Below are 27,756 nucleotides of genomic sequence, written 5' to 3' on the forward strand. Positions count from 1 at the left end.
GAACTGGGGACCCCCAAAATAATCTCTTTTGAACTCCCCCACCCTGACAAGCACTTCATGGTGGGGGAAGTTGAGGCATTACAGACTCGGTACATATTGTGAAAATAACCACCTGTACAAGCTCACAACGCCTTGTAACGCCCCAGAAGAGAAGATTTGTGTTAAACTTAAAAACATTAGAAATTACTCAAAATCTTCCAAACAATTGTTGATATCTTTCAAAAGATTTCCAAAATAGCAGATATGCAAGCTCACAGCAGTAGATCTGCTGTTTTTGAAAAGCCCCCAAGGACCCCTGAGGGTCCCCGGACCCCACTTTGAGAACCTCCACATTAGACCAGTCTACTGTACGTTCTGAAATGGAGTCTCATTAAGAGCAGTAGAAGATATAGAACCTCATCTTTCATTTAACGAATAAATGAGATTGTCCTTGCATTAATTCTGTAACATTGTCAGGCTAATCACACTCCAGTCTTTATTTTTACCACTCTTATATTATCATGGCAGATGGCTAATGTATTTTATTTTTCCCTTTTTTTCTATTGAGGAAAGAGAGCGATCATTCATTCATCATAACTTAATTTCAGTTAATTCATCTAGGCTATATTTGGAACAGTGATCATCCAGCCCACATCCATGCTGAGGAAGTAGACAGAGCTCCACAAAATACAGTACTTTAAACACTTTCAACCACTTCCACTTAAAAAAATAATCTAATTTGTCCGAAAACTGCAAATCTACAAGCCCACAAAGCTTGTAGATCAGCTATTTTCACTGAAGTGGTTAAGCATTCCCAATTAGATTGTGTTTGCTGGGCCTCAATTTGTGCTATATGTACTTACTACTACGTTCCTTGTTGAAACCAAATCCTTTTTACTCAAATTACACAATTTACACAAATACAATCTGGAATCTTGCCTTGTTCATCGTAACCAGATTATGTTCTCGTTTATGACAGTGAGTCAGCGAGAGACAGTAGGCAAGAGAGAGAGACAGAGAGAGAGAGAGGGGGGGCTGGCAGGGAGTTGGAAGGCAGAAGAGAGAGAGAGTGATGGAGAGAGAGTGATGGGGACTGGGGAGAGAGAGGGTGGGGACTGGGGAGAGAAAGAGAGAGATGGAGGGGAGAGAGAAAGGGAGAGGGAGTGAGGTGTAACCTTGTCTCGTGGCTACATTACAATTTAGGCATTTAGCAGATGCTCTTAATCCAGAGTGATTTACAGTAAGCAAGAACAACACAAGGTAATACATCAAATACAGTAAATAGTCAACTAGGATCATAAGTAAACTATTACAATATCTGTACAATGAAACTATAAGTAAACACTATAGAATGCTATGTCTGCATAATATGCTATAAATTACATATTTTAGCCTTTGCATGCGCCTGCAAGGTCGTTGAGGCTAGGCAGTGCTATACGGGCTAAGGAGTCTGAAGAGGTGAGATTTCAAATACGGCGGAAGTTCTTTGACGTGTGTTGTGATAGTTGAAGGTGTCCCACTGCGGGAGGGAGTCTCACTCACTCCACGGTGGGGAAGGTGTCCCACTGCGGGAGGGAGTCTCACTCACTCCACGGTGGGGACATGTTGTGCTGCTAGGGACAATAAATTAGCCTTCAGTGCTGCTCATGCAACAATGAGAGAGCGGTGGAGCGTGACATACTCACGTTTCTGGGGGACAGGTGGCATAGCCGTCCAGTCTTGCAGGCCCTTTGTCAGCTGTTGGCTGCTGTAATGTCAACCCTGAGTCATCGCTTTGTGTCTGTTGCACTGAGCTCCGACTTGTCGTTACCCAAGATTAAGGCCATGAAGTATTGAGGCCGAACCTGCTTCATTAATATTCACGGTTAATCACCCGCCGTCACCCATCTTTTCAGAGTGAAGATTAATTGATCTGACTCGTTTCTTTTCTTTTTACACGGCGTGACTCTGCAGGAATTTAGCCGTCTGTATAAGAGGTGTGTCTGTATGTGTCTCTGTCTGTGTGTGTCCGGCTGCTGTCGGCCACACATACAGTAAGTTAGGTTTAGGTTTTAGGTAGTACGTCCACAAATTAAAAAAAGATGCGATGCATTTTGAGCTTGTAAATCGTCTATATTTTCAAATGGCCGAAATGAAGTAAAAGTACTCAAAATTGGAAATTCTCCAGTAAAGTAGAAATAAAAATCCCACTCAAACGGACAGACAGACATACACACAAAACTGGGCATAGGAGCGGCTAGTGCAAAAAAATAGAAAAAATCATAATTGTACTTACTAACTTTCCACCACTGCATACATACATCGTCATAGCCTGACCACATGAAGACCAATATCCACATTTGAGCCACCGCTTTCCCATTTGGATTCTGCGATATCAACATGATTCGATTTCTTTAAATTTCCGAACGGAATTCATTCAAATCCGCCGCTTCCGAGGCTTGTTATTATATTATTCTTTCCCGGTCTGCCTTCATGTAAACCTGATTGTGTGGGGAAGTGGGTATTCTGCAGCATACCGCCCGTGGCCTTGAGGCTGCAAAGCCCACTTGTCACGTGGCACGCAGCATCTGAAACCCTTTGTGGTTGGCATGACTCGGCTCTTTAACCATCCTGCTATAGGGCTGTGTCACGATTACAACATTTAAGTTGATGATTAGTTCTCATCTATCTATCTTCTATCTATCTATACATGCAAGTCTATCCAAATATAAATGCACCACATGTAAGTACATGTGTACATAATTACATTATGTCTGTAACTAGAATTTCGCGGGCCTTCGGCCCGCTCATCCCAGAGTTGCGTTGCCCCGCGTTGCGATACAGAAGTCCACAGATACAGAAGTCCACAGTGACACGCGTTGTATGCAGCTGTTTTGTGTTGCAGCGCGTGCGCGCGCGCGCGTGTAGTGTTGTTGTTCTTATCCATAACAATAAATGGATCAAATATGCTCTATATTAGTTATGTATAGATTTCAAGCAGTGGCTGTCAAAGGTGTGATCCAGGGACCCTCATGGTTCCTTGAGGGGGTTCCAAATGGACCCATTATAGGTCTGTAAGTCTGAGAGTGTACAAATGGAACCAAGTGGACCCTACAGGTCTGTAACTCTGAGAGTGTACAAATGGAACCAAATGGACTCTGTTATAACGTTTAACTGTGATACTGTACAAATGGAATCAAATGGGACTCTTATGGGTCCATTTGGTTTTACTCTCAGAGTTATGGGGGTCCTTGAAATGTAAAAGGGTTGAGAAGCTGTATGCAATGGCTTATGTCTTGTAAAAAGAGAGACCAGCCTATTCTCCAAAGCATGATATCTTATGCTTTGCTAGGTTGTACAAATTAATATTGGGTCAATATAATTTGCAGGACTCACGTGTGTGCTCTCTGTCTCTCTCGCTCTCTTCTCTCTCCTCCGTCTCTGGGGTGTGTGGGGGGGGGGGGGGGGGGGGGGGGGGATTAGTGGCGCTGCCTGCGACAGTGCTATACTTCTCCAGCAGCGGTGCAGAACCGAGAGAGTGACACATTCTTGTGGATGTAAACTGCGCAAGTTGTAGCTTTAAAGTTCGGATTGTGTAGTCGCACCGGTGGTACAAAGTGAATGTTACAACTCGCACGGTGATGTTGTAAGGCGCAAATGCGAGTACCTAGTCGCACTGTCGAGCCCTGTGTAGTGTAGTGGCATTTTCGCTGCATCGCGAGGCGATCCAAATTCCCCCCCGCGCACGCACGCACGCACACACACACACACACACACACTGGACGTAGCTGTGTGTTGTTGCAGCGCGCGCGTGTGCGTGTAGTGTTGTTGTTGTTGTTCGTGTCGATATTTGCGCGTCGGTTTGTCCCGCTTGTACCACGCCAGGTTTGCACAGTGCGCTCAGTGCGATATTTCCGAACGTGGGCGTTGTGTGTGTGTGTGTGGGTGGGTGTGTGTGTGTGTGGCTGGCTGTGTTTTGTTGCGTGGGGATCGCCATGTGAGGGGGCTAGCCAATAAGGGCCCTGTGTTGCATGTGGAGAATTGTGTAGGTGAGTGTGTGTGGTGTAGCCGAACGGGGTGGTGAGGACATGAGGGGGATGTAGCACAGCAATCGGTGACCCCTACATTAAGCTGTGTTGCTCCCAAGATGCAGTGCAAATGCGTGTTGTAGCAACCGTAGCCAATGGGAAAACAGGATGCAGTGTTGCCAGGTCCGCGAATTGTAAGCGAGTTGTAAGTAGCGTGTTGAATGGCATTTTTTCTGGGCTTGTTTTCATAGACCTGGCAACAAATTAGGCGGGGGTGTCGGTGCTTGTGGCGTGTTTGTGTTTATTATTGATATTGATGTTGTTTGTGAGTGTGGACGGGAGGCGGCTGTAGTGGCAGTGCAATGACAGTTTTTACGCGGGTGTTGTTGACTGTGGGCGTGCGGCGCGACATGAGGAGATAGCCGTGGATCGACGCGGAGGGTAAGACTGTGTCGTGTTAGTGTGTTGTTGCAGTGTGTGTTGCAGCGTGTTGCAGCGTGTCAGTGACGTAGTAGCTGGTGCCTTTTGTTCCTGTGCGTGCTTTTGGGGACATGTTTTCAATTGTATATAAGGATATATGGGCTAAAAGGGACACAGACATAATAACTGGGTGGGGCATCCACACCGCCACAGGGAATGAATGCTGTGCCCGGTCGGATACACAGTTGTGCAGAACCACGACAAAAGGCTCTGGTCAGGCTCTGCCAGTGGACCTCACCTGTACATTCCATCACATTGGGATTAGGCAACACACTTCATTTTTGGGCAGCCTGACACAGAACTAGGAATAAAGGGACAGAGAGACAGATACAGAAATCTCCGTATGGGCATAAAAGGGACACAGACAGATGGGCGGAACGGGGCATCCACACCGCCACAGGGAATGAATGCTGTGCCCGGTCGGATACACAGTTGTGCAGAACCACGACAAAAGGCTCTGGTCAGGCTCTGCCAGTGGACCTCACCTGTACATTCCATCACATTGGGATTAGGCAACACACTTCATTTTTGGGCAGCCTGACACAGAACTAGGAATAAAGGGACAGAGAGACAGATACAGAAATCTCCGTATGGGCATAAAAGGGACACAGACAGATGGGCGGAACGGGTACTCTGACACGGGTACAACGGGTATCGCATAGCCAGGTGGGGCATGGATATCCAACTCCCATCGTTACCGACTCTACAGCCGGGCACCGGTCTAGTACAAATAATTGCAATCAACGATTTAATTCTGTCTTTGGCGTTGAACACATTTTGATTTATGTTTGCCTTTTAGGCTTTGTAATCAAAACTTGTATGACGAATAACTAAGAAATTACTCAGACTGTGCTGACACAGCATCCGTCTGAGTCCAGGATGGATGGAAGGTCACTGTCACTGATGTCCCCAAAAGTCCACGACACAATGATTTGTGGCTGTCATTCTGTCATTTCCTTCCTTTGTGTCGCTCTCTGATCCACCCCACCGCCCGTGTGTGCGCAGGCACGCACGCACGCACGCACGCACGCACGCACGCACGCACGCACGCACGCACGCACACACACACACACACACACACACACACACACAATCACACATTTCAAAAGGTCATAGCAGTGCTGTCTGTTAATATCCCCATTCTCCAATACTCCACTATCTGTTTTCATCATCATCATCATCATCATTATCATACCACAGTGAATGACTTCAGGCTTTAAGTGTGTCCTTTAAAACAAAGCCGTTCCAGCAAGTCTAATATTTGTCCTAATTGTGACAATGTAATGAATGAGCCCCTTGCTGTTGCTGCGCGCTGCGCTGAGGTGCAGTGACATTTTGGGGTCACGCACGTGTGGCGCTGTAAACCCGGTACACATATGACGATAATGATGTCACACAAGCAGCGCTGTATACCAGTGTGAATTAGGCTGAAGGGTGCAGCGAAGTATAAACAATGTCGCCTACAGTCTGCTGTGTCTCTGAGACCACCCAACCCCCCCCCCTTCCACTGTGTCTCTGAGATCACCCAACCCCCCCCTTCCACTGTGTCTCTGAGACCACCCAACCCCCCCTTCCACTGTGTCTCTGAGACCACCACCCCCCCTTCCACTGTGTCTCTGAGACCACCACCCCCCCTTCCACTGTGTCTCTGAGACCACCCAACCCCCCCCCCTTCCACTGTCTCTGAGACCACCCAACCCCCCCCCCCTTCCACTGTCTCTGAGACCACCCATCCCCCCCTTCCACCCCCCCCCCTTCCACTGTGTCTCTGAGACCACCCAACCCCCCCCCCCCCCCTTCCACTGTGTCTCTGAGACCACCCAACCCCCCCCTTCCACTGTGTCTCTGAGACCACCCAACCCCCCTTCCACTGTGTCTCTGAGACCACCCAACCCCCCCTTCCACTGTGTCTCTGAGACCACCACCCCCCCTTCCACTGTGTCTCTGAGACCACCACCCCCCCTTCCACTGTGTCTCTGAGACCACCCAACCCCCCCCCCCTTCCACTGTCTCTGAGACCACCCAACTCCCCCTTCCACTGTGTCTCTGAGACCACCACCCCCCTTCCACTGTCTCTGAGACCACCCAACCCCCCCCCCCCTTCCACTGTCTCTGAGACCACCCATCCCCCCCTTCCACCCCCCCCCCCCCCCCTTCCACTGTGTCTCTGAGACCACCCAACCCCCCCCCCCTTCCACTGTGTCTCTGAGACCACCCAACCCCCCCCTTCCACTGTGTCTCTGAGACCACCCAACCCCCCTTCCACTGTGTCTCTGAGACCACCCAACCCCCCCTTCCACTGTGTCTCTGAGACCACCCAACCCCCCTTCCACTGTGTCTCTGAGACCACCCAACCCCCCTTCCACTGTGTCTCTGAGACCACCCAACCCCCCCCCCCTTCCACTGTGTCTCTGAGACCACCCAACCCCCCCCTTCCACTGTGTCTCTGAGACCACCCAACCCCCCTTCCACTGTGTCTCTGAGACCACCCAACCCCCCCTTCCACTGTGTCTCTGAGACCACCCAACCCCCCTTCCACTGTGTCTCTGAGACCACCCAACCCCCCTTCCACTGTGTCTCTGAGACCACCCAACCCCCCTTCCACTGTGTCTCTGAGACCACCCAACCCCCCTTCCACTGTGTCTCTGAGACCACCACCCCCCCTTCCACTGTGTCTCTGAGACCACCACCCCCCCTTCCACTGTGTCTCTGAGACCACCCCCTTCCACTGTGTCTCTGAGACCACCACCCCCCCTTCCACTGTGTCTCTGAGACCACCCCCTTCCACTGTGTCTCTGAGACCACCACCCCCCCTTCCACTGTGTCTCTGAGACCACCCAACCCCCCCCTTCCACTGTGTCTCTGAGACCACCCAACCCCCCTTCCACTGTGTCTCTGAGACCACCCAACCCCCCCTTCCACTGTGTCTCTGAGACCACCCCCCCCCTTCCACTGTGTCTCTGAGACCACCCAACCCCCCCTTCCACTGTGTCTCTGAGACCACCACCCCCCCTTCCACTGTGTCTCTAAGACCACCACCCCCCCCCTTCCACTGTGTCTCTAAGACCACCCAACCCCCTTCCACTGTGTCTCTGAGACCACCCAACCCCCCCCTTCCACTGTGTCTCTGAGACCACCACCCCCCCTTCCACTGTGTCTCTGAGACCACCCAACCCCCCTTCCACTGTGTCTCTGAGACCACCACCCCCCCTTCCACTGTGTCTCTGAGACCACCACCCCCCCTTCCACTGTGTCTCTGAGACCACCCAACCCCCCCTTCCACTGTGTCTCTGAGACCACCACCCCCCTTCCACTGTGTCTCTGAGACCACCACCCCCCTTTCACTGTGTCTCTGAGACCACCACCCCCCCCTTCCACTGTGTCTCTGAGACCACCACCCCCCCTTCCACTGTGTCTCTGAGACCACCCAACCCCCCTTCCACTGTGTCTCTGAGACCACCCAACCCCCCTTCCACTGTGTCTCTGAGACCACCACCCCCCCTTCCACTGTGTCTCTGAGACCACCACCCCCCTTCCACTGTGTCTCTGAGACCACCCAACCCCCCTTCCACTGTGTCTCTGTGACCACCACCCCCCCTTCCACTGTGTCTCTGAGACCACCACCCCCCTTCCACTGTGTCTCTGAGACCACCCAACCCCCCCTTCCACTGTCTCTCTGAGACCACCACCCCCCTTCCACTGTGTCTCTGAGACCACCCAACCCCCCCTTCCACTGTCTCTCTGAGACCACCACCCCCCCTTACACTGTGTCTCTGAGACCACCACCCCCCCTTCCACTGTGTCTCTGAGACCACCACCCCCCTTCCACTGTGTCTCTGAGACCACCCCCCCTTCCACTGTGTCTCTGAGACCACCCCCCCCTTCCACTGTGTCTCTGAGACCACCACCCTCCCTTCCACTGTGTCTCTGAGACCCCCCCCCCCTTCCACTGTGTCTCTGAGACCACCACCCCCCCCCCTTCCACTGTGTCTCTGAGACCCCCCCCCCTTCCACTGTGTCTCTAAGACCACCACCCCCCCTTCCACTGTGTCTCTAAGACCACCACCCCCCCTTCCACTGTGTCTCTGAGACCACCACCCCCCCCCTTCCACTGTGTCTCTGAGACCCCCCCCCCCCTTCCACTGTGTCTCTAAGACCACCACCCCCCCCTTCCACTGTGTCTCTAAGACCACCACCCCCCCTTCCACTGTGTCTCTAAGACCACCTCCCCCCCTTCCACTGTGTCTCTGAGACCCCCCCCCCCTTCCACTGTGTCTCTAAGACCACCACCCCCCCTTCCACTGTGTCTCTAAGACCACCACCCCCCCTTCCACTGTGTCTCTAAGACCACCTCCCCCCCTTCCACTGTGTCTCTAAGACCACCCAACCCCCCCTTCCACTGTGTCTCTGAGACCACCACCCCTTCCACTGTGTCTCTGAGACCACCCAACCCCCTTCCACTGTGTCTCTGAGACCACCACCCAACCCCCCCTTCCACTGTGTCTCTAAGACCACCTCCCCCCTTCCACTGTGTCTCTAAGACCACCTCCCCCCCTTCCACTGTGTCTCTGAGACCACCACCCCTTCCACTGTGTCTCTGAGACCACCACCCCTTCCACTGTGTCTCTGAGACCACCACACCCCTTCCACTGTGTCTCTGAGACCACCACACCCCTTCCACTGTGTCTCTGAGACCACCACACCCCTTCCACTGTGTCTCTGAGACCACCACCACCCCTTCCACTGTGTCTCTGAGACTGTGCCACTCAGACGATTCCACTAATGCCTTCTAAACCAGTTTGTCGTCCTTTCACAGCTTGTAAACCTGCTATTTTTGAGGGGCGCCAGCCCCTCCTATACACAGATTTAATGTTTGTCTTTAGTTCAATGTTTGTTTTGTAAATGCATTGACAATGAAGGGAAAATGTACGTCATAATGTGTCATTTATGTCATATTGTCTCTTTATTGTTAATGGCGTTTAATGTTTGTGTTTGTTTTTCATCACCATTACATCACCTAATCAACATGAGTTAGACTGTAATATATTAGTGCCCCTCACTTCACATTCAACTCATGTTGATTGGGTGATGTAATGGTGATGTAAAACAAACCGTGCCAACACAAACATTAAACGCCATTAACAATAAAGCGACAATATGACGTAATGAGGCACACAATGCCGTGCATTTTCCATTGTCAATGGCGTTTACAAAACAAACATTGAACTAAAGACAAACATTAAACCTGTATATAGGAGGGGCTAGCGCCCCTCAAAAATCTAAGATGACGCAGATGCTTTCCCGGTTTTAATGGGTTAACCCCATGGCGTCTCATGACATTTTGGCAAATATTTGGCAGATGTAATTATTCAGATGTGCTGTAGCATGGTGGACAATCCATTCCACCCATACTGCTAGGGAAGTAGGGGTGCTGGGGGGGCTGGAGCACCCCCTCCCCCCAGACACAGCCCCCCCTCGGACAGGAGGGGGGAAATAATAATATTTTTAATCAAAACAAATTTCTGTTACTAGGCCTAATAAATATAGTATCGGCACCTTATCCTGGTTAATTGCCTGTGTCAGTTTGCTCATGCATGTGGAGAGGGAAAGTAAAAGCCACTTTTCCGCATGAAAATGTGTCTGCACGAGGTGCGTGCACGCGCATTTTGCGACGTGCGCACCCCCTACTAAACGTTCAGCACCTCCTACTGTAAATATCTTCCCGCGGCCATGGCTACAACTCTATTCACTACAACTTTTTGTTCCTCTCAAAAAATGAGGAATTAGGCCATTCTGGCATAAGGGGAGGGGGGGGGGGGGGGGCTGATCTGACAAAAAGCACAAGGTTTGGCAACCAGCATTGAACGGGCTCCCCTCCTGAGGGCTGTGGGGCGAGTGTTCAAGGTGGGAAGCAAGGTCAGGCCAGGCTTCTCCCTCTAGGGTCTTGGGGAGGACGGCGTCTCAAGGCAGGCGGGCGGTGGGTGGTTGGGTAGGGGGAAGAGAGGAAGGGAAATCTTTGCTAACACACACCAGCTGCCTCCCGAGTCCCCTTTTCTTTTTTGATAGGGACCAGGACCGGAGGGTTTTGCGGCGCTCCACTTGGCCCACTACCCCATTCTCCCACGTTCCCCTAACCCCCTCTCCCTTTTCCCTGTTTTGTGTTTGGACTTATTTTTTCATACACAATAGAATACCTCTAGCTCTCGCAAAACCACCTAAGCAATGTTTTATACAATACTTGGTCGTATAATGTCGCCAGTTGAAAATAGCCAATTTAGAAGCTCTCAATGTGTTGCATCTTAGCGTGAGCTCTTTTTTTGTAAGTAAATGTTTCACCTACTGTACATATAATGGCATACAGTAGTCCCTAAAATAGGAACAGCAGGTTGAAAGCGGAACCGTACACATGGTTGCCCCAGAAAAACATAACACCGTTTCAACTCAATATTGTCTCTTCTCCTGCCAACACAACCTTATTCGTGTCCTTTTCGCTTCCCTTTCATCGCCTGCGTCTTCCAACATCACTGCCCTCATCTTTTGTTACGCATGTTACTTTGTATTCATACAGGTACTGTAGGCCTAAAAATAAATTAGAGGAATTAGGTCACCAGAGAATAGTCTCTGTATTGTCCTTTTAACAACACAAACCCATATATCTACAAGCTCACAATGCGTTGGGAGCTTGTACATCGGATATTTTCCCACAAGGACATTTTGCCGGGTGGGTACCCGGTAAATACATTATATCTCCACGTGGTCAATGCCCTATCCCTCACACAGTATAGTCGTCGTGTTAATGGAATCCTGAGTGTGTGAAAAAAATGACTTTCCTGTGCAGGACAGACTGTTGGCAGCACCTTTGTTTTCCTCTTATTAGTGTGTGAAAGTGTTGGTCGCCCTGGTTGCTGCACGTGCATGTGCGCGTGTGTCCTACTGTGCGCTGCTCAGCCCGCACTCAGACACTTGGAAACAGCGGCACACGAGGGCCTGCGTGTCATTTTGGCACTGACTCCCCCCCCCCCCCCCTACAGGAACAAACTCCTGGCTATGTTCTTTCCGAGAACGACGTCGGCGGGGCCCATGTTGACTCAATTAAAGGTACCCGTCTAGGATATAATTTAGCAGGGAGTTTTCTCCTGGCCGCAGCCAAGTGCTGTCTCCTACAGATATATTAAGTGATGAGGCAAATTGAAGATGACATTCAGAAAGTATAGTCTATCTTCTCAGTCGATGCACTCCCTCCCTCCTCCCGGGAGGATCTGGCTCTTCTTAATGTGCCCCGGTGTTAAAAATAAACCCCTCCGCTTGTGCTGCTGCACGCTGCTGACCCGGCGGTTCTTTTGAAGTGTGTGATCGTGCGACGTTCTCTGACTGTATGTACTGTATACGCTACAAAGAGGAGCAGGGAGGCAGTCGGGGAGGTTTGCTGAGTCACTGTATGTCCTCAGATGAAGAGGCTGTTGGTGGCTGCTGGCTTCTGGCAACGCCAATGTCTGTCTCCTTTTAATGTGCTCTACTTTGGACAACCTCTACTTTTGCCCCTCTTGTCGACTAACTCTCAATGACAAATTGAAGACATGCAGCCTATATGCTTTTATTATTGTGTATTTGCTTCTATAAACTGGTGGTTCTTAAACATTGCATGTCAGAGTTGAAAAGATGTATATTTTGTAGGTGGTTAAACTGTTTGCTGCGGACCACCTGGACACCCAGGGGTCACCTCTTTGAGAACCATTGAATCAGAAGGACCATTTTGCTGGGGACCACCTGGACACCCAGGGGTCACCTCTTTGAGAACCATTGAATCAGAAGGACTGATGACACAACCCTTCCCACTCTTGTGTGCCCTGCATTAAATCTAAGTGTAACCAGTCTTTTATATGTGCGCTCTGCGCAGACTATACATTGTGTGACACACCTGTCAGGGTAGCAGTGATCCAGGCCTGTCTTCTGTTTGGCCTTTTGAATGAGAACAAACACACACGTCAGAACGTTAAATGAGGCAAGCCGATCCAGCTCCTAGGATCTGTTTGAATGCCGATCGCTGTGAATTATTCAAGTACCACTTCCCGGCAGCGCTGCGAGTTCACGCAGCCCTTCTCACAATACACACAGCGTGTGCCAGAGTGTGGACGTGTGTGTCTTCTTGTTAGTCCTTTTGTTGCCCAGTTAAATCATGTATGAGTACACACACATGAAAGAGCAAAGGCCTTCAACACCTCAGTCGTAATCAACAAGCGATATTTATCATCCGTGCATTAGCTAATATTTGTTTGTATAACACAAAGAGATGCTTCTTGGTGAGAGGAAAATAGCTCCATTCATTAGTAGAAAGTAACACAATATTTATATTAATAATATTACTTAGTTACTTATCCCCATTACGCCGGCTGGCGCATAGGGCAGCAACAACGTTTCTCCACTTGCATCTGTCTTTGGCATTGTGTCTTCTCTATGGTCCCTCAGCTCTGATGTTGTTGCTGGAGCTCCTCTCGATCGTCCTATGCCATGTCATTTTTGGCCTCCCCTTTCTTCCTCTTAAAACAATACATAACAAACATGCGCTATAAATATACACATTTTAGTCAGAGATGCAAATTGTCATGCTTAGTCCCCAATATAAAAACAAGTAACATAAAAAGGCTTACAGTAATACACCAATACAATCAAACAAACACCCAAAAAAAAGACAAAACGGCGTTGCTGTACTGAAGATATAAAGTCAGTCCTAGACCTTGCAGTCTTTGTTGAGTGCATGGGTTAATAGCCCAGCACATAAAGCCCTGAGCCAGACTGACCAGCCATTAATTTTGCAACATATGTTCCCTGCCCGCATGTCATGTCAGCATATTCTGCAAATAACAGATGGAACCATGCAGGCCACATACAAATTGGAAATCTGGAAGGTGCAGTAGATTGCCTATAGATTAGTGCCTATAGATTAGCTAACTCTCAAACTCTGTTTACATTGAAATTTTATTATTAACATTTCATTGTAAACGGTCAAGACAAGCATGGTCTTTTCTGTGTAAATGTGTTATTCCTTGTGCCATCTTTGTTGTAGCTATGGGCTATTTTGTTCAAAATTGATTTCTCAGATTTGTAGGCACTTTAGCAAATAGCACAGTAATTAGTTAGAGCTATGATTTGACCCCAAGACACTGCAGTCGGAAAATCACTACAACCAATCAAGTGACGGAAACATGCTCCTTGTGTGCTCGTTGACATTGGTTGATTGGTTGACTTTGTACTAGTGATTTTAGATGTCACTGTTGGAGATCTAGTGCACTGGTTCTCAATGTGGGATCCTGGAACCCCCAGGAGGGTTCCAGGGGTTCCCTGATAGTTAGGAACCCCCAGGAGTGTTCCAGGGGTTCCCTAGCTAAATGATTGATAGTTAGGAACCCCCAGGAGTGTTCCAGGGGTTCCCTAGCTAAATGATTGATAGTTAGGAACCCCCAGGAGTGTTCCAGGGGTTCCCTAGCTAAATGATTGATAGTTAGGAACCCCCAGGTTCCCTAGCTAAATGATTGATAGTTAGGAACCCCCAGGAGTGTTCCAGGGGTTCCCTAGCTAAATGATTCATAGTTATAGAACCCCCAAGAGTGTTCCAGGGGTTCCCTAGCTAAATGATTGATAGTTAGGAACCCCCAGGAGTGTTCCAGGGGTTCCCTATAGCTAAATGATTGATAGTTAGGAACCCCCAGGTTCCCTAGCTAAATGATTGATAGTTAGGAACCCCCAGGAGTGTTCCAGGGGTTCCCTAGCTAAATGATTGATAGTTAGGAACCCCCAGGAGTGTTCCAGGGGTTCCCTAGCTAAATGATTGATAGTTAGGAACCCCCAGGAGTGTTCCAGGGGTTCCCTAGCTAAATGATTGATAGTTAGGAACCCCCAGGAGTGTTCCAGGGGTTCCCTAGCTAAATGATTGATAGTTAGGAACCCCCAGGAGTGTTCCAGGGGTTCCCTAGCTAAATGATTGATAGTTAGGAACCCCCAGGAGTGTTCCAGGGGTTCCCTATAGCTAAATGATTGATAGTTAGGAACCCCCAGGTTCCCTAGCTAAATGATTGATAGTTAGGAACCCCCAGGTTCCCTAGCTAAATGATTGATAGTTAGGAACCCCCAGGTTCCCTAGCTAAATGATTGATAGTTAGGAACCCCCAGGTTCCCTAGCTAAATGATTGTTATAGGAACCCCCAGGAGTGTTCCAGGGGTTCCCTATAGCTAAATGATTGATAGTTAGGAACCCCCAGGAGTGTTCCAGGGGTTCCCTAGCTAAATGATTGATAGTTAGGAACCCCCAGGAGTGTTCCAGGGGTTCCCTGGCTAAATGATTGATAGTTAGGAACCCCAGGAGTGTTCCAGGGGTTCCCTAGCTAAATGATTGATAGTTAGGAACCCCCAGGTTCCCTAGCTAAATGATTGATAGTTAGGAACCCCAGGAGTGTTCCAGGAGTTCCCTATAGCTAAATGATTGATAGTTAGGAACCCCAGGAGTGTTCCAGGGGTTCCCTAGCTAAATGATTGATAGTTAGGAACCCCCAGGTTCCCTAGCTAAATGATTGATAGTTAGGAACCCCCATGTGTTCCAGGGGTTCCCTAGCTAAATGATTGATATAGGAACCCCCAGGAGTGTTCCAGGGGTTCCCTAGCTAAATGATTGATAGGTAGGAACCCCCCCCACATTTGTGTTTGATTGCTGATTGCTGGTGGTGTTCTGCCCCTCCCCCCCGATCAAACACAAATGTTTGGTCAAACCATGTTACTCCCATTGGAAAAGCATTGTGGTGGCCTAAAAAAACCAACTACCAAACATTTGCTTGATTGGTGTTTGATACGTGTGAATGAGGCCTCGGAGTTAAATTAACACAGAGGAATGTACGGAGGAGATTGAGGTCACATAGATTAAAATAATTTAAAATTAGGATCCTTATGCAACTGGAGGTCCTTGAAATTCACTGATCTACTGTACATGTTTGGATCATCTGTATTTTTGGATGACTTTCAAAGACAAATATTGTACTTTTGACACCACTACATTTCTAGGAAAAGAAAAATTACCTTGTGAATTAACCACTTATTTCAAATAGTGAAAATATCTGCAAGATCACAATGTGCCGCAAAGTGACGTCTAGATGCTACATCTAGTTTTGTTATGCATGCATGCAATAAAAAATAAAAAATAAAATAAAACTTTTGAACACATGTATTTCTAAAAGCAATTACTCCAGTATTTATAACTACAAATATTGTATAACTACAAATGTGACTGAGCAACTCTCACTTGCAGTGGGAGTAATATTGACCAGGAGGAGTATCTATACTTTTGACTTAAGTACTGGTGTTCTTTGCCGGCGGGTGGTTATGACTTCATCTCAAAGTGACATCATGCTCTTACAGCTCTGTAGGGTCTATTCATCATCATTAACCTCTGCTCCCTAGGTGAGCGCTGAGTGGGAACGTGTCATTTCATGATAAATGGTAATCCTATAGCATGTCCATTTGTGGACAGTTCTGCTGGTTAATCTGTTTCTCATTGATTTAAGCAGATCAATGTGCATTTTCACCAGGAAGAGTAGCTTTAACCTAACTACAGTATGGCCCGAGGAGCTTTGCAATAGCAGCTCACACTACATCTGTCTGGTTGATGTAATGAATTGTCACTGTGTTCTGGTATTACACGTAGGTTACAAAAGGGTCTGAGCACATACTGTAGGAGCACTGTGATGACAAGTCAATAATATTATGACAAGTCAATAATATTATTACGGAGACCGACACTATGCAACGACATGTAAGGATTCAGAAAGATTGGATCTCCTCGTTTTCATAATTGCTGTATCATGTGAATATGGATGGGTGGGGGGGTTGTACATTATAGATAGAGACAACAGTAGCTTGCTACTGTGTGTGTGTGTGTGTGTATGTGTGTGTGCCTGTGCGTGCGTGCGTGCGTGCGTGCGTGCGTGCGTGCGTGCGTGCGTGCGTGTGTTTGTACGCACATATGTTTTGTTGTCATTTAATGTGAAGCGCTTACTTTGCATGGAATGACATTGATTTTTGAAAAATGATTTGACTTTGTGAGTATGTTTGATCTGAGGATGTTTGATCTCGCTACTGGATATCGTTTTATGATACTGAACTGATAGTTGAGTAAATGTAATAGATTGGATCAGTACTCAGCACAAACCAGTAATTAGTTCACTTATAGCAGTAGGTAGAATGACCCTAACAAAGGTAGCATGTCACATGTCACAGAGTCGTACGTACAGACTATATTGTCATACGACAAAGTATACTGGTGGTTAAGTCAACCATCAACTGCAGGATCTTGTCTCAACTTCAGTATTTTTTGTGTCTTTGTTTTTTCCAGCAAATGACCCCTGGTTGGATTCCTCCGTGGCACAAAGGTTTCTTCAGGATGGGGGCTCCTCACACACCGTGGCCCCTGGGGACCCAGCCTCCACTGCTGCAACACAATCTGTCCCTCTACCCGGCGCCCAGCAATCCAGTCCCACAATAAACCTTGACACCAGGACGTTCGACGCTATGCTTTCTCAGTGGGGCCTTTCCCCCTCGCAAAACTCTAACTCCTTCACCCCGAGTGACCTCTCTGTTGAGGGATCCAAACCTCTCTCCACTCCCCCTCTGAGCCCCTCGGATCCTGCGCTGGGGCCTAGCCAACAGACCGAGGGGCCGGCTAGATACTCGAGAGATCTGGGGGTGAGGAGGACAAGCTCAGCCGTGCTCTTTCCCTCTCACAACCCTCTCAATGTGTCTGAGCGGCAGCCGTGGTCAAACGCGCCCACGGCGCAGTTAAACTCATCCACCCTCACAAGACCAACAACCCCACAGTTTGTCATCCTCACCTCTGACCGCAGAGACCCCAGTGAGCCTCCAGTAGCCCCCAACAACCAAATGGAAGCGGAGCAGTCGCTGGAAACCGTGACCTCACTTCCTGATCGCCCTTTCGAGCCCCCGAAACCGTCAGTAGATATCCCGGAGTTTCACCCGGACGCGTCTCACAGTTTGGACTATTTCCCTGTTGGAGGCTCAAGTAAAGACCTGTATGTGAGCGAGCTGAGCCCCAGCAGGGTCCCCATGCAGCAAGATGACCCGGGACACCCTGGGGTCCACTCCCTTCTCAGCTCACCCCCCAACATGCTGGTCCCCAGCTACGTGCCTTTCATCAGCCCCCAGCCCACGTCGGCGTCGTCCGAGCCCACCCTGGCCCTTCCGGAGGAGTTCTTCCCTACCAACAGCATGGACGTGGACTGGGGGTCCGGCGACTACATGGAGACCATGTCGTTCCTGGGCCCCGAGGGAGACGACTACTCCCTGGTCAGCAACCTGCCGTCTGACATGTACGACCTGGAGGACTCCAACACCGAGACGTACGACACGGCCTTCCCCACCAGGGTGGGGTTGTCCCTTTCCTCTACGCACCCCCATCACGTTTCGCGGGCCTCGAGTTCTTTTCCTCCTACAACCATCCAGCCATTCTTACATTTCTCCTCTTCCGTTCTGCCGGCGCTGGAACCTACGGCATCCCTAGACGTGGACTGGTCCGATGCAGTCACCGTGGAGCCCACAGACGCCCTCTTGCCTGACATGAACAGCGTGGAGTACTACACCACTCAGCTGACCAAGGAACAGCGAGGCAACGTCACCTCCATGAGACATTTCTCCCCAGTGTTTATCAGCACCACCCACATAATGGCCACCGGCGTGTTCACCGTGCACCCGAGTCACATGCTGACGGTCTCGTATGGAACGGAAGATCGCCGGCCCTCGGGCAACGCCACGTGGATCGAGGATGGAACCTCGACGGACCTCTCGGGCTTCGAACCTGCGAATGAAACGACTCCGGTCAACGCCACAGCGGTGACGCCTCAGCTGGTCAACATCTCGGAGCCGGTTGTGGAGTCTTCAGTGGTGCCCACCCTCTACATCGACCTTTCATCCTACTTGGATGGTACACACAGTACCATCCCAGCTGAAAGGTACACCCCTAACCCCACCACTGAACTGGGCAGAACTTCCCTAACAGCGTCCATCCTGCCCAGTGTTGACGATGTCACATCCTCGACAGATATCAGTTGGTTTATCACGGAGTCTGTCCTAATAAGCAGCACTCATATCACCCCTGTCTGGACCACCACCGCAGCCTTCTACCCTGCACCCACCCAGCCAGCATCCAATGGAACTGCTAGTACTGCTGCTAATGCCACAGCAGTTTCAGCTGAACCTACAACGAATGCCACGTCGGTGCCCCCGATCATGGTAGGAGACCAGGGCGCAACAGACCACCCACACACAACTATTATCAGAACATCCAGCCCTGTAGCTAATGCTACCATACCCGCTGCCACCAGGGGCCCAACATCCAGCCCTGTAGCTAATGCTACCATACCCGCTGCCACCAGGGGCCCGACGAATATACCAACGTCGAGGCAGTACCTCTGCAACGTCGACAAGCCTACTTATTTGGTCAAAGTCGGTAAGTTAGAGATTTCTAGATGTGCCGTTTTGCATTGATGTTCTTGAATGCTTGATGCAAATTTAACCCAAATGAAGTCGTAATATGAAATTTGCAATTTCATGTTGCAATGTCGTATCAAGATCTTAATCTTTGCCGTCTTCAGGTTTCCCTTCTGGCGCCACTCTTGGATATGCCAAGTCTCAAATCAAAGACATCCTGAAGGTGGAATTCAATAAATCAGTGGAACTGCAGGTACATACATTGTGTATTTTAGGATGGTGTGTCGTCTTTGAACGGACAGATATAGAATAGAGTCTCTCATGCCAGACAACTCTTCCACAATTTTCAAAAAGCTACAGTGTGTAACTCCGCCTCACAATAGTTGTGAGCAGACGCTGTATTTTATTTATTTACTTAGCCATTCACAAAAATGTTTTTCTTTAATTAGTTTCCATTTCCGCCAAGCAGCAAGCTACAGTTGGAGGCCATCGATATTGTCCTTTTCTTTTTGCTGAGGTTTGCGTGATCTGCGCAAAAGGACAGTTAACCCATTTTGGGCGGGAACCCCTTTTGGTGTTTTAAACATTATGTTATAATTTAGCTATTGAAAAATAGCAGATCTACAAGCTCATAGCGCGCCACCGAGTGGCGCGCTACGAGCTTGTAGGTCTGCTATTTTTGAAAAATCGTGATATTTATTTCAGAAAACTGGAAATTTTGAGGTCAGGCCTAAATGGGTCAAATGATAAGGGACAATATCGGTGGCACCCAACTGTAGATAGACTTTGTCTCATTTAGTTTCCCAGATGGACTTGAGGCCCTGATACACTGAAAGACGTTACTGACAGTGCATGCATCAAGCAAGTGCGCTTGTTCACATCGTCTATTTAATTTACGAACTGTCCGGACTTGTGTTTCTAGAACAGTTTCTACAAGTGAAAACAAACACAAAAGCGACACATAAAGGGAATAGTTCAAGCCTTTTCAGTGTTTCAGTGTTTAAATCACAGAAATCACAATAATAATTATTATACATATTTCGAAAATGAAATATATGTTTTTCTTGTCATATTCCTTACAAGCGCAATATTCAACATTTTTTACATGCATCTGTACACTGCAGCACAAGTTTCAAAAAAATAAATAGGTTATCTTTCTCCATTGCTCCAACATTTGGATGGTCTGTTCCTCTCCAGCCCTCCAGCTTCCAGCCACTGTAAACAAGGGCTGTGTTTAATGCTTTCAGTGTGTCTGGGCCTTTGTTTAAGCCAGGGGTGTCCAAACTGTAAAAACAACTTGCATCTACTGTCCCCTTTGGACCATAACAAAGTCAAGAAGAGAATAGGATAATGTTATTGTCCTCAGTAACAGCAATAAAGGACGCCAACGTGAATCAAATCACAAATAAAGCTGAAGCTTGTTTCCATTGTGGTCCACTTGTATTGATCTAACTAAAACTAAATCTAAATTTGCTGTCAAAATCAACACTGCGTTGCAATTTTAGCGTTGTTTTTTTTGCACAAATCGTTGAAATACGGAGATAAAGTTTCCACTCGACAGTAACGATATTCATCTGCGATTAACCAAATGAACCCTAGCGTCCCTATTCTGGGACGTACATTCGCCAAAAATAGAAGATCTACAAGTGGTGTGTGCTTGTAGATCAGATATTTTCGGTGAAGAGATTTGGTGTGTAGTAGAGGGGGGGGGGGGGGGGGGTCCCTGGGGGAACCCTGTCATATAAGTATAATATAAGTGGTTAAGTGCGAGAGAGCAATATTATTGAGTTTAGTGCGTGCGTGCGTGCGTGCGTGCGTGCGTGCATGCGTGCACAGCCTACTGTACTTCCTGAGTGTCTTTATCTGTGGTCCTGTGATAAACAGACCACAGCAATTTACATCAAGAGCCCTCTTGACCCACGAGAAAGCCTTCAAACCCTGACCATAAACTGTTTACAATGGCCTCCTGTACTGTTATTGTGACATCACTGTGACATCATGGAGGAGTTATTGTGACGTGACAAAAATAATCAACAATCGATTTGAATAATAAAACGCAAAATTTCGAGGGTGAAAGTTCACAATGGATATATTTGCTATCTATCTGTGACACTGTTATGGTTCTTAAGACAAATAAGAAAATAGTTTTTCCACCCTGATATATCAAAAACAAAACAAATTATGAAAAAAAATGAAATGTGTTTCTCAATTATTCAATGAATGCAAAACAATGGATTGAATGAATCGCTAAGGACATAATGAGATAGCTGCAGGCCTAGTCCTAGTGGTGTGGCATGCTGCTGTTGTACTGTATGTGATCCGTTCTGTGATGGCGTGTGTCTGTTGAAGGTGGTGGACCCTCCTCCTAGGTTCGTGTTCCGGGCAGTCTCCGGTCCCGTGGTGTACACGGCCATCTCTGTCATCAACGCCCTGCGAAGGTCTGGACGCCGCTTCCTCTCTGTGTCTCCCAGCTGGACCGTACCGGACCACAAGTACCAAATCCACACGGGTATAACAACACTCTAGGACAGTGATTCTCAAACTTTGTCTTTTCAAGGACGCCCATTTGATTGTATTTATCTCTAATCTGTAGCAGCTTCGTACATACTTTATAGCCAACAACACTATACAATCTCCTTGTGTTCGTTGGTTTGCAGTGCTGCAGTTTGTGCCCGTCCACATAGACGTGCGTGTCTGCAACTTCAGCGAGCGCATCGAGAGAGGCCTCACCATGGCTTTCGCCGAAGTCCGCCGCCGCTCGCAGGAGTCCACGAACTTCACAGTGCATGTAAGTGGGGGATGGGATTTAAAGACTAATTTAGTAGCGCCATGTGTCATGCATGGTGCACCAGAAATAGCAGATCTACAACCTTCACCTTGTAGAGTAGACCTTCTATTGGCATGCAGGGTGCACCAGAAATAGCAGATCTACAACCTTCACCTTGTAGAGTAGACCTTCTATTATCATGCATGACACTGGCGCCCATCTGCTATAAGTCAGGCTTAAACCTTTTTCACTTAATTCAAATATCACTTATTTTTTTGTTTTGTTGTGATAATCCTCCCTACTATAGAGTGTGCTGACCATATAAGGAGTTCCTCCCTGTCCCCTGGGGGTCAAAAAAACGTAGGTTTCGTTTTTGGCTAGATAGATGGCCCACCCTTCATCCAATCAGGATAGAGAGGGGCCTTGGTCGATCAATCATGATCGAGTGGGGGTGGGCCTTGGTGTGTGTGCTGTTGGCCTGTTGCGTGTCCCCCTACTGTAGTGCGTGCATGTGCGCATCTTGTTACCAGGGCGGACCGGGGGGGGTTCCAAATCACCCAAATCACTGAATGCTCCTTTAAAGGGACATTTCACCGCTGGAAAAAACTGCGTCACTCGTATTTGTAGTATAGATAACAGTAGAACAAATTGAAATTTGCACCCTATGGCCAGAAAAATAATGAAGTCTGTGTGTTTAACTGGATTGCTGAATTCCTACAATGCCCATAATGCTTCAGTGCGCTTCCCCTCCTTGTGGAGAGGGGGAGGCTGCATGGAGGTGTGACTTTGTAGTCCAGGAAGGAAGTGAGACCATGTTCATGACAGGTTTTTGGTCATGAACATGGCATCATAACTAAAATATAAAAAAAAAAACATATTACACACATGAAAACCCCAAGAAAGTGTTTCTTGTGTCATTAAAATAAGCTCTGGTTGCAAAAGGGGTGAATGGCCCTTTAATCAAAACTGATATATTTCACGTAAATGTGATTTTTCTTTTTTCTTTCCAAAATATCCTCGTGCTAGGACCCTGAAGTGTTCGTTCTTTTCGGTATACTTCCGTGCATAGACATAAAAAGGTAGACGCCTCTTCTGGGGCGCTTGTCAAAATTGAAAGCACAGTTTTCCTGAGACTCCTTGCGAAGCATATAGCATGAGCGGAAGCATGAGCGGAAGCTTGTTTCAAGCTTCCACGTGCATCACAGAAGTCCCGGAAAAGTCGCACTGTGATTGGCCAGTTGTCACTTGAGTGGCAGCGAGAGACATGGAGGAGTCGCATGAGTGACGTCACTTGGGCAGAGACACAGCGTGCCTTCAGCAAATGGCTTCAGCACTTCCGCTTGACTTCCTGCATGCTTTCAATGGAGACACGTTGCTCCAATGAACTGCAGCGGCCAATGAGGCATCTATTTCCCTCCTATATACAGGTTTAATGTTTGTTTTTAGTTCAATGTTTGTTTTAAAAACGCCATTGACAATGAAGGGAAAATCTAAATTTACGTCATCTTGTCCCTAACACAAACATTAAATGCCATTAACAATAAAGATAATTTAATGTTTCTGTTGGCACCATTCGTTTCACATCGCTATTACATCACCTAATCAACATGAGTTGGACTTTAAAGGAGCATTCAGTGATTTGGGTGATTTGGAAAACCACCCAGTCCGCCCCGGTAACAAAATGTGCACATGCAGTGGGGGGAAGTGCAACAGGCCAACAGCATGTGCACCAAGGCCCGCCCCCAGTCGATCATGATTGGAGGAAGGCCCCTCTCATCCTGATTGGATGAAGGCTTTGCCATCCGCCACCAAAACTGAAACTAGGGTTTTTTGACCCCAGGGGCTCACTGGGGACAGGGAGGAACTCCTTATATGGTCAGCACACTCTATAGTAGGGAGGATTATCCAGAAAAAAAGAAAAAATAAGTGATATTTGAATTAAGTAAAATCACTGAATATACCTTTAATATATTAGCGCCCCTTACTTCACACGGGTGTGATTTTTTTCCGGATCTATGCTTCTGTGAGTTTCGTTTTCAAACTGAATCCTATTGCAGTTGTACCGTTCCAGAGGTGTCACCAAAAAAAGACCACTGAAAAGAATGTTACACAGTATGACTTGGATGGGAAAAAGGAAAATACATGGGCCTGAATGCTGCACCACACACACACACACACACACACACACACACACACACACACACACACACACACACACACACACACACACACACACACACACACACACAAATGACCATGAGCAGACTTAACTAAACAACCACTTCGCCGTTTTCATTCCGCCTCACTTCACTGTGGCCTCTCACCCCAGCCAGTCCACTGACTTGGCACTGATTGCCTTCAGTGGTCTTTAGGACAGAGTTGGATTATGTCACACCCGGCCAACACGCTTCCGCTAGCCATTTTGAAGGGAACGTGACTAGATCGTCACGATTATGAAATATTACTCATCTTACTCAAATAATTGCGATTATCAATTTCATTGTGTTTCTGTCGTTGAACATTGGAACATTATTATGAATATGAATTACACTTCTGTTTTGTAAACTAAAGTTGCACAGGGCAGAAAGGACAAACAGTGTGTTGGGACAAGTACTGTAGTAGTAGTAGTGGTAGTGGTAGTGGTACTGTGGTAGTAGTGGTAGTGGTAGTAGTAGTAGTAGTAGTAGTAGTAGTAGTAGTAGTAGTAGTAGTAGTAGTAGTAGTAGTAGTAGTAGTAGTTAGTAGTAGTAGTTGTTAGTAGTAGTAGTAGTGGTAGTGGTAGTAGTAGTAGTAGTAGTAGTAGTAGTAGTGGTAGTAGTAGTGATAGTAGTAGTGATAGTAGTAGTGAAGATTCATAAGTGTTTGGTGTCCCACATAGGTTCGAACCATACATGGGCACAGGATTTCCCAGAGGAAGTCTCGTACTACTTGGAAGTCATTTGATGTGAAAGTGGCGTGCGTCGCAATGCAGTGTGTCTGGTGTCCTTCTGTGCCCCCTGCCTGCTACACACAGCTGCAATCCTCAGTGTTCTTTTATCTCAGAGGACAACAAATGGATGACGTTTTAGACCCCCTCCAGACATCAGTGGAGCAGCTAGGCGGCCCCTTGATTGGATTGAGGCAAAATGCTCAAGCCAGCAGTAGCACTTTTATTTAATTATGGTTGTTGAGGCTTTGGGACTTAAGGAGAGGGAGCTGCATGAGGCCCTGCCATGGTGCTGCAAGAAAGGGTTCAGCGATGGCCTTAACCGGTAATTGTTCACAGTGGTGGGAAGTACTTTAAGTACCGTACTTATCGTAAGTACAATATTGAGGTACTGTACGTCTTTCCCCCGTTTTTCAATACTTCTACTGCACTGAAAGAGGCGCTTTTTTACTCTGCTGCAATTGGTTTTAGTTACTAGTTACTTTATAGACTTTATTAGAAAACACACATTAACCATCGCATCACTGTACCCGTTGTAGCTTGTAGATCTGCGATTTTGAAAGATTTTGACCAATGTTGAAAACTTTCACTCAATTAAAATGTGCACTGTATGTATACTCTTACTTACGTAAGAGTACAGTAAGAGTATATTTTCCACTGTGCTAGCCTACTGATACATTTACTTCACCACTGGTTATTCAAGGACACCCAAATGACCAGCTTTCTCTCACTGGTGCTCCTGGTTGTGAAGTATTATGTTTACTGCTTCTTCACAAAGTGCTTATTTTGGCTAAGTGGTTCGCGTTCTTTGTTATTATCCGTTTTTTGTGTGTTTGCCTCCTAGACTAGTTAGTCTCAGATAATCTGGTTACATTAATGCCTGTAGCGTAATGATCCTCTTAGTCTTAGTTGTGCTAAATGAACGGATTACATCATCAAAATGTACTACAGTACACTACAGTACAGGATTTTCTTTAAAGTATAACCAGCATTGTTGCGTAAAGCAGACTGTCCACTGTTCTGTCCTACTGTACAGTGATGTTAACCATTTAAGCCATATGTACTTGCTTTAATAACTAATAGTGAAAATATCCGATCTGCACAATGCAAATGCGATGGATTGTGAGCTTGCAGATGTGATATTTTTGTTATTTTTTAACATTTGGAATAAAAAAACATAATACATTTTTTTTCTTTAACTTTTTAGCATTGTTTTGTTGGTTGAAAGTATCTAACCACATAGACCTTCTAGACTTTTAGTAAACTGGACCTTATGAGGAAGGAGGAGAGACCCGCACACCGCCACTTACCAGCAAGTGGCGGTGTGCGGGTCTCTCCTCCATAACGTTTGCTATACTGCCAGGACCTATACGCACCTGCTATAAAATTGAACCGGGTGTGCGGAAGTCATCCCTCGAATAAGTAAACTGGACCTCAATTGGCTCTGAACTTGGAGCACCTTTTTCTGTCTACTGCTATTTTTGACTAATGTCCCCCCCCTCCCCCGCGCTCCGGCTAAGACGGTGAACATCACCATGGCGCTGCCCAAGGGGCAGCAGCAGCGCCTGCTGCCCAAGGAGCCGGTGGACATCATCTTCGCCGTGCGCGTCGCCAGGGGCTACCTGATGGGGTCGGAGGTCAGCGGCCTTCTGATGAAGCTCACCACGGTGGAGTTCAGCTACTACATGGGCTTCCCTGTGCTGCAGATCGCTGAACGTAAGACCCTCATGACCACATACACCAGTCGTTCTCAAACTTGTTCATGTCAAGGACCCCCAAATTGACACTTGCGGAGCCCAGTTCTATCAAAGTTTATCATGGCTCTAAAGTTCATCTCTGTTTCATTCCAACAGCGTTCCATTACCCCGAGCTGAACACAACACAGCTGCTCCGCTCCTCCTGGGTTAGAACAGGTGTGTGATTCCTCTTATTCTTTACTTTATTCTATAGCTAACACAATTCAGCAACAAATACGACTTCAATTAAATCTGTATTTGTTAGTGTTACTCTATATTCTGATGCTATGGAGTATTCATTCAGTAACAGGGGGCTCCCCGTCTCCCCAGCTATTTAGTACACAGAAAATACACTTTCAGGTCGAGATACCAATTTTAGATATTATAAATATATATTTTCTGTGTGTGTGCGTGTGTGCAATGCTGTGTGTGCGTGCGTGCGTGCGTGTGTGTGTTTGTGTGCAGTGCTCCTGGGCGTCCTGGACCAGGGGGTGGGTGAGCAGACTTTCCAGGCTAAAATGGAGCGTCGTCTGGCCCTGCTGCTGGGTGAAGCACTGGGCACTGCCGCCCGACGCGTGAGGAGAGCCACCAGCGTAGGCAACAACAGTGTCCAGGTACAGTGTCAGTGCCACCATCTTTTCTACCCACTAGTGGTGTCAGTCAGTGGTGGAAATAGTAACTAAGTTCACTTAATCAAGTACTGTACTTAAGTACAATTTTGAGATATTTGTACTTTACTTGAGTATTTCCAATTTCCAATACTTTTACTTCTACTCCACTACATCATCTCGGATCCAAATATTCTACTTTTACTCCACTACAATTATTTGAACACTTTAGTTACTAGTTACTTTGAAGATTTTGATTATTATTACAACACAGTCCAGCCATTTGAAAATAGCCGATCTACACCTAGAATTCAAACCAGGGACTCCCACGTGGGAGACCAAACATCTAAGCAGAAGTAGATGAGTAGGCCTGGGCCATGGCTCAATGGTCCAGGCACCTTGGCTGGTAATCCAGTCTGGCAGTGTGCCACGGGTTCGACTCCCGATCCCGACGGCCTTTACTGCATGTCTTCCCCCCATCTCTCTCCCCATTTCCTGTCAGCCTACTGTCTGTCCCTCCATAAAAAATATAAAATAAAGGCGAAAGCCACAAAAAAACATAAAAAAAAAGAAGTAGATGAGTAAATACCTGCTTGGCTAGGGGATATGTTGTGCTTTATCTTTATAGATGTTGTGCTAAATGTCTCAATGGGAAGAGTAGGGTGACCGCCTCCAATCACTAGTGCAGGTGTGCTAGTTACTGTATCGTATTTACCTACTCAATCATACAGATTGGTAAAAAAATAACCTTTTATTCAGTCACATATAG

The 27,756-nt window shown here is 47.4% G+C and overlaps 1 protein-coding gene across 1 annotated transcript in view; it reads left to right on the plus strand.

Annotated features, from left to right (window-relative positions):
- Positions 1-27,756, plus strand: part of LOC306923860 (UPF0606 protein KIAA1549-like) — a gene marked incomplete at both ends in the record, with an annotated part of 78,418 nt that overhangs the window by 20,585 nt on the left and 30,077 nt on the right. Inside the window, 7 exons of the mRNA XM_079502203.1 lie at positions 16,843-18,969; positions 19,115-19,203; positions 21,300-21,459; positions 21,608-21,738; positions 26,164-26,359; positions 26,497-26,556; positions 26,845-26,993. Of these exons, the coding sequence (XP_079358329.1) occupies positions 16,843-18,969; positions 19,115-19,203; positions 21,300-21,459; positions 21,608-21,738; positions 26,164-26,359; positions 26,497-26,556; positions 26,845-26,993 (2,912 nt within the window). The remainder of the gene's footprint in view (positions 1-16,842; positions 18,970-19,114; positions 19,204-21,299; positions 21,460-21,607; positions 21,739-26,163; positions 26,360-26,496; positions 26,557-26,844; positions 26,994-27,756) is intronic.

Source organism: Electrona antarctica (genome assembly GCF_951216825.1).
Source record: "Electrona antarctica genome assembly, chromosome: 5".
Lineage (NCBI taxonomy): Eukaryota > Metazoa > Chordata > Actinopteri > Myctophiformes > Myctophidae > Electrona > Electrona antarctica.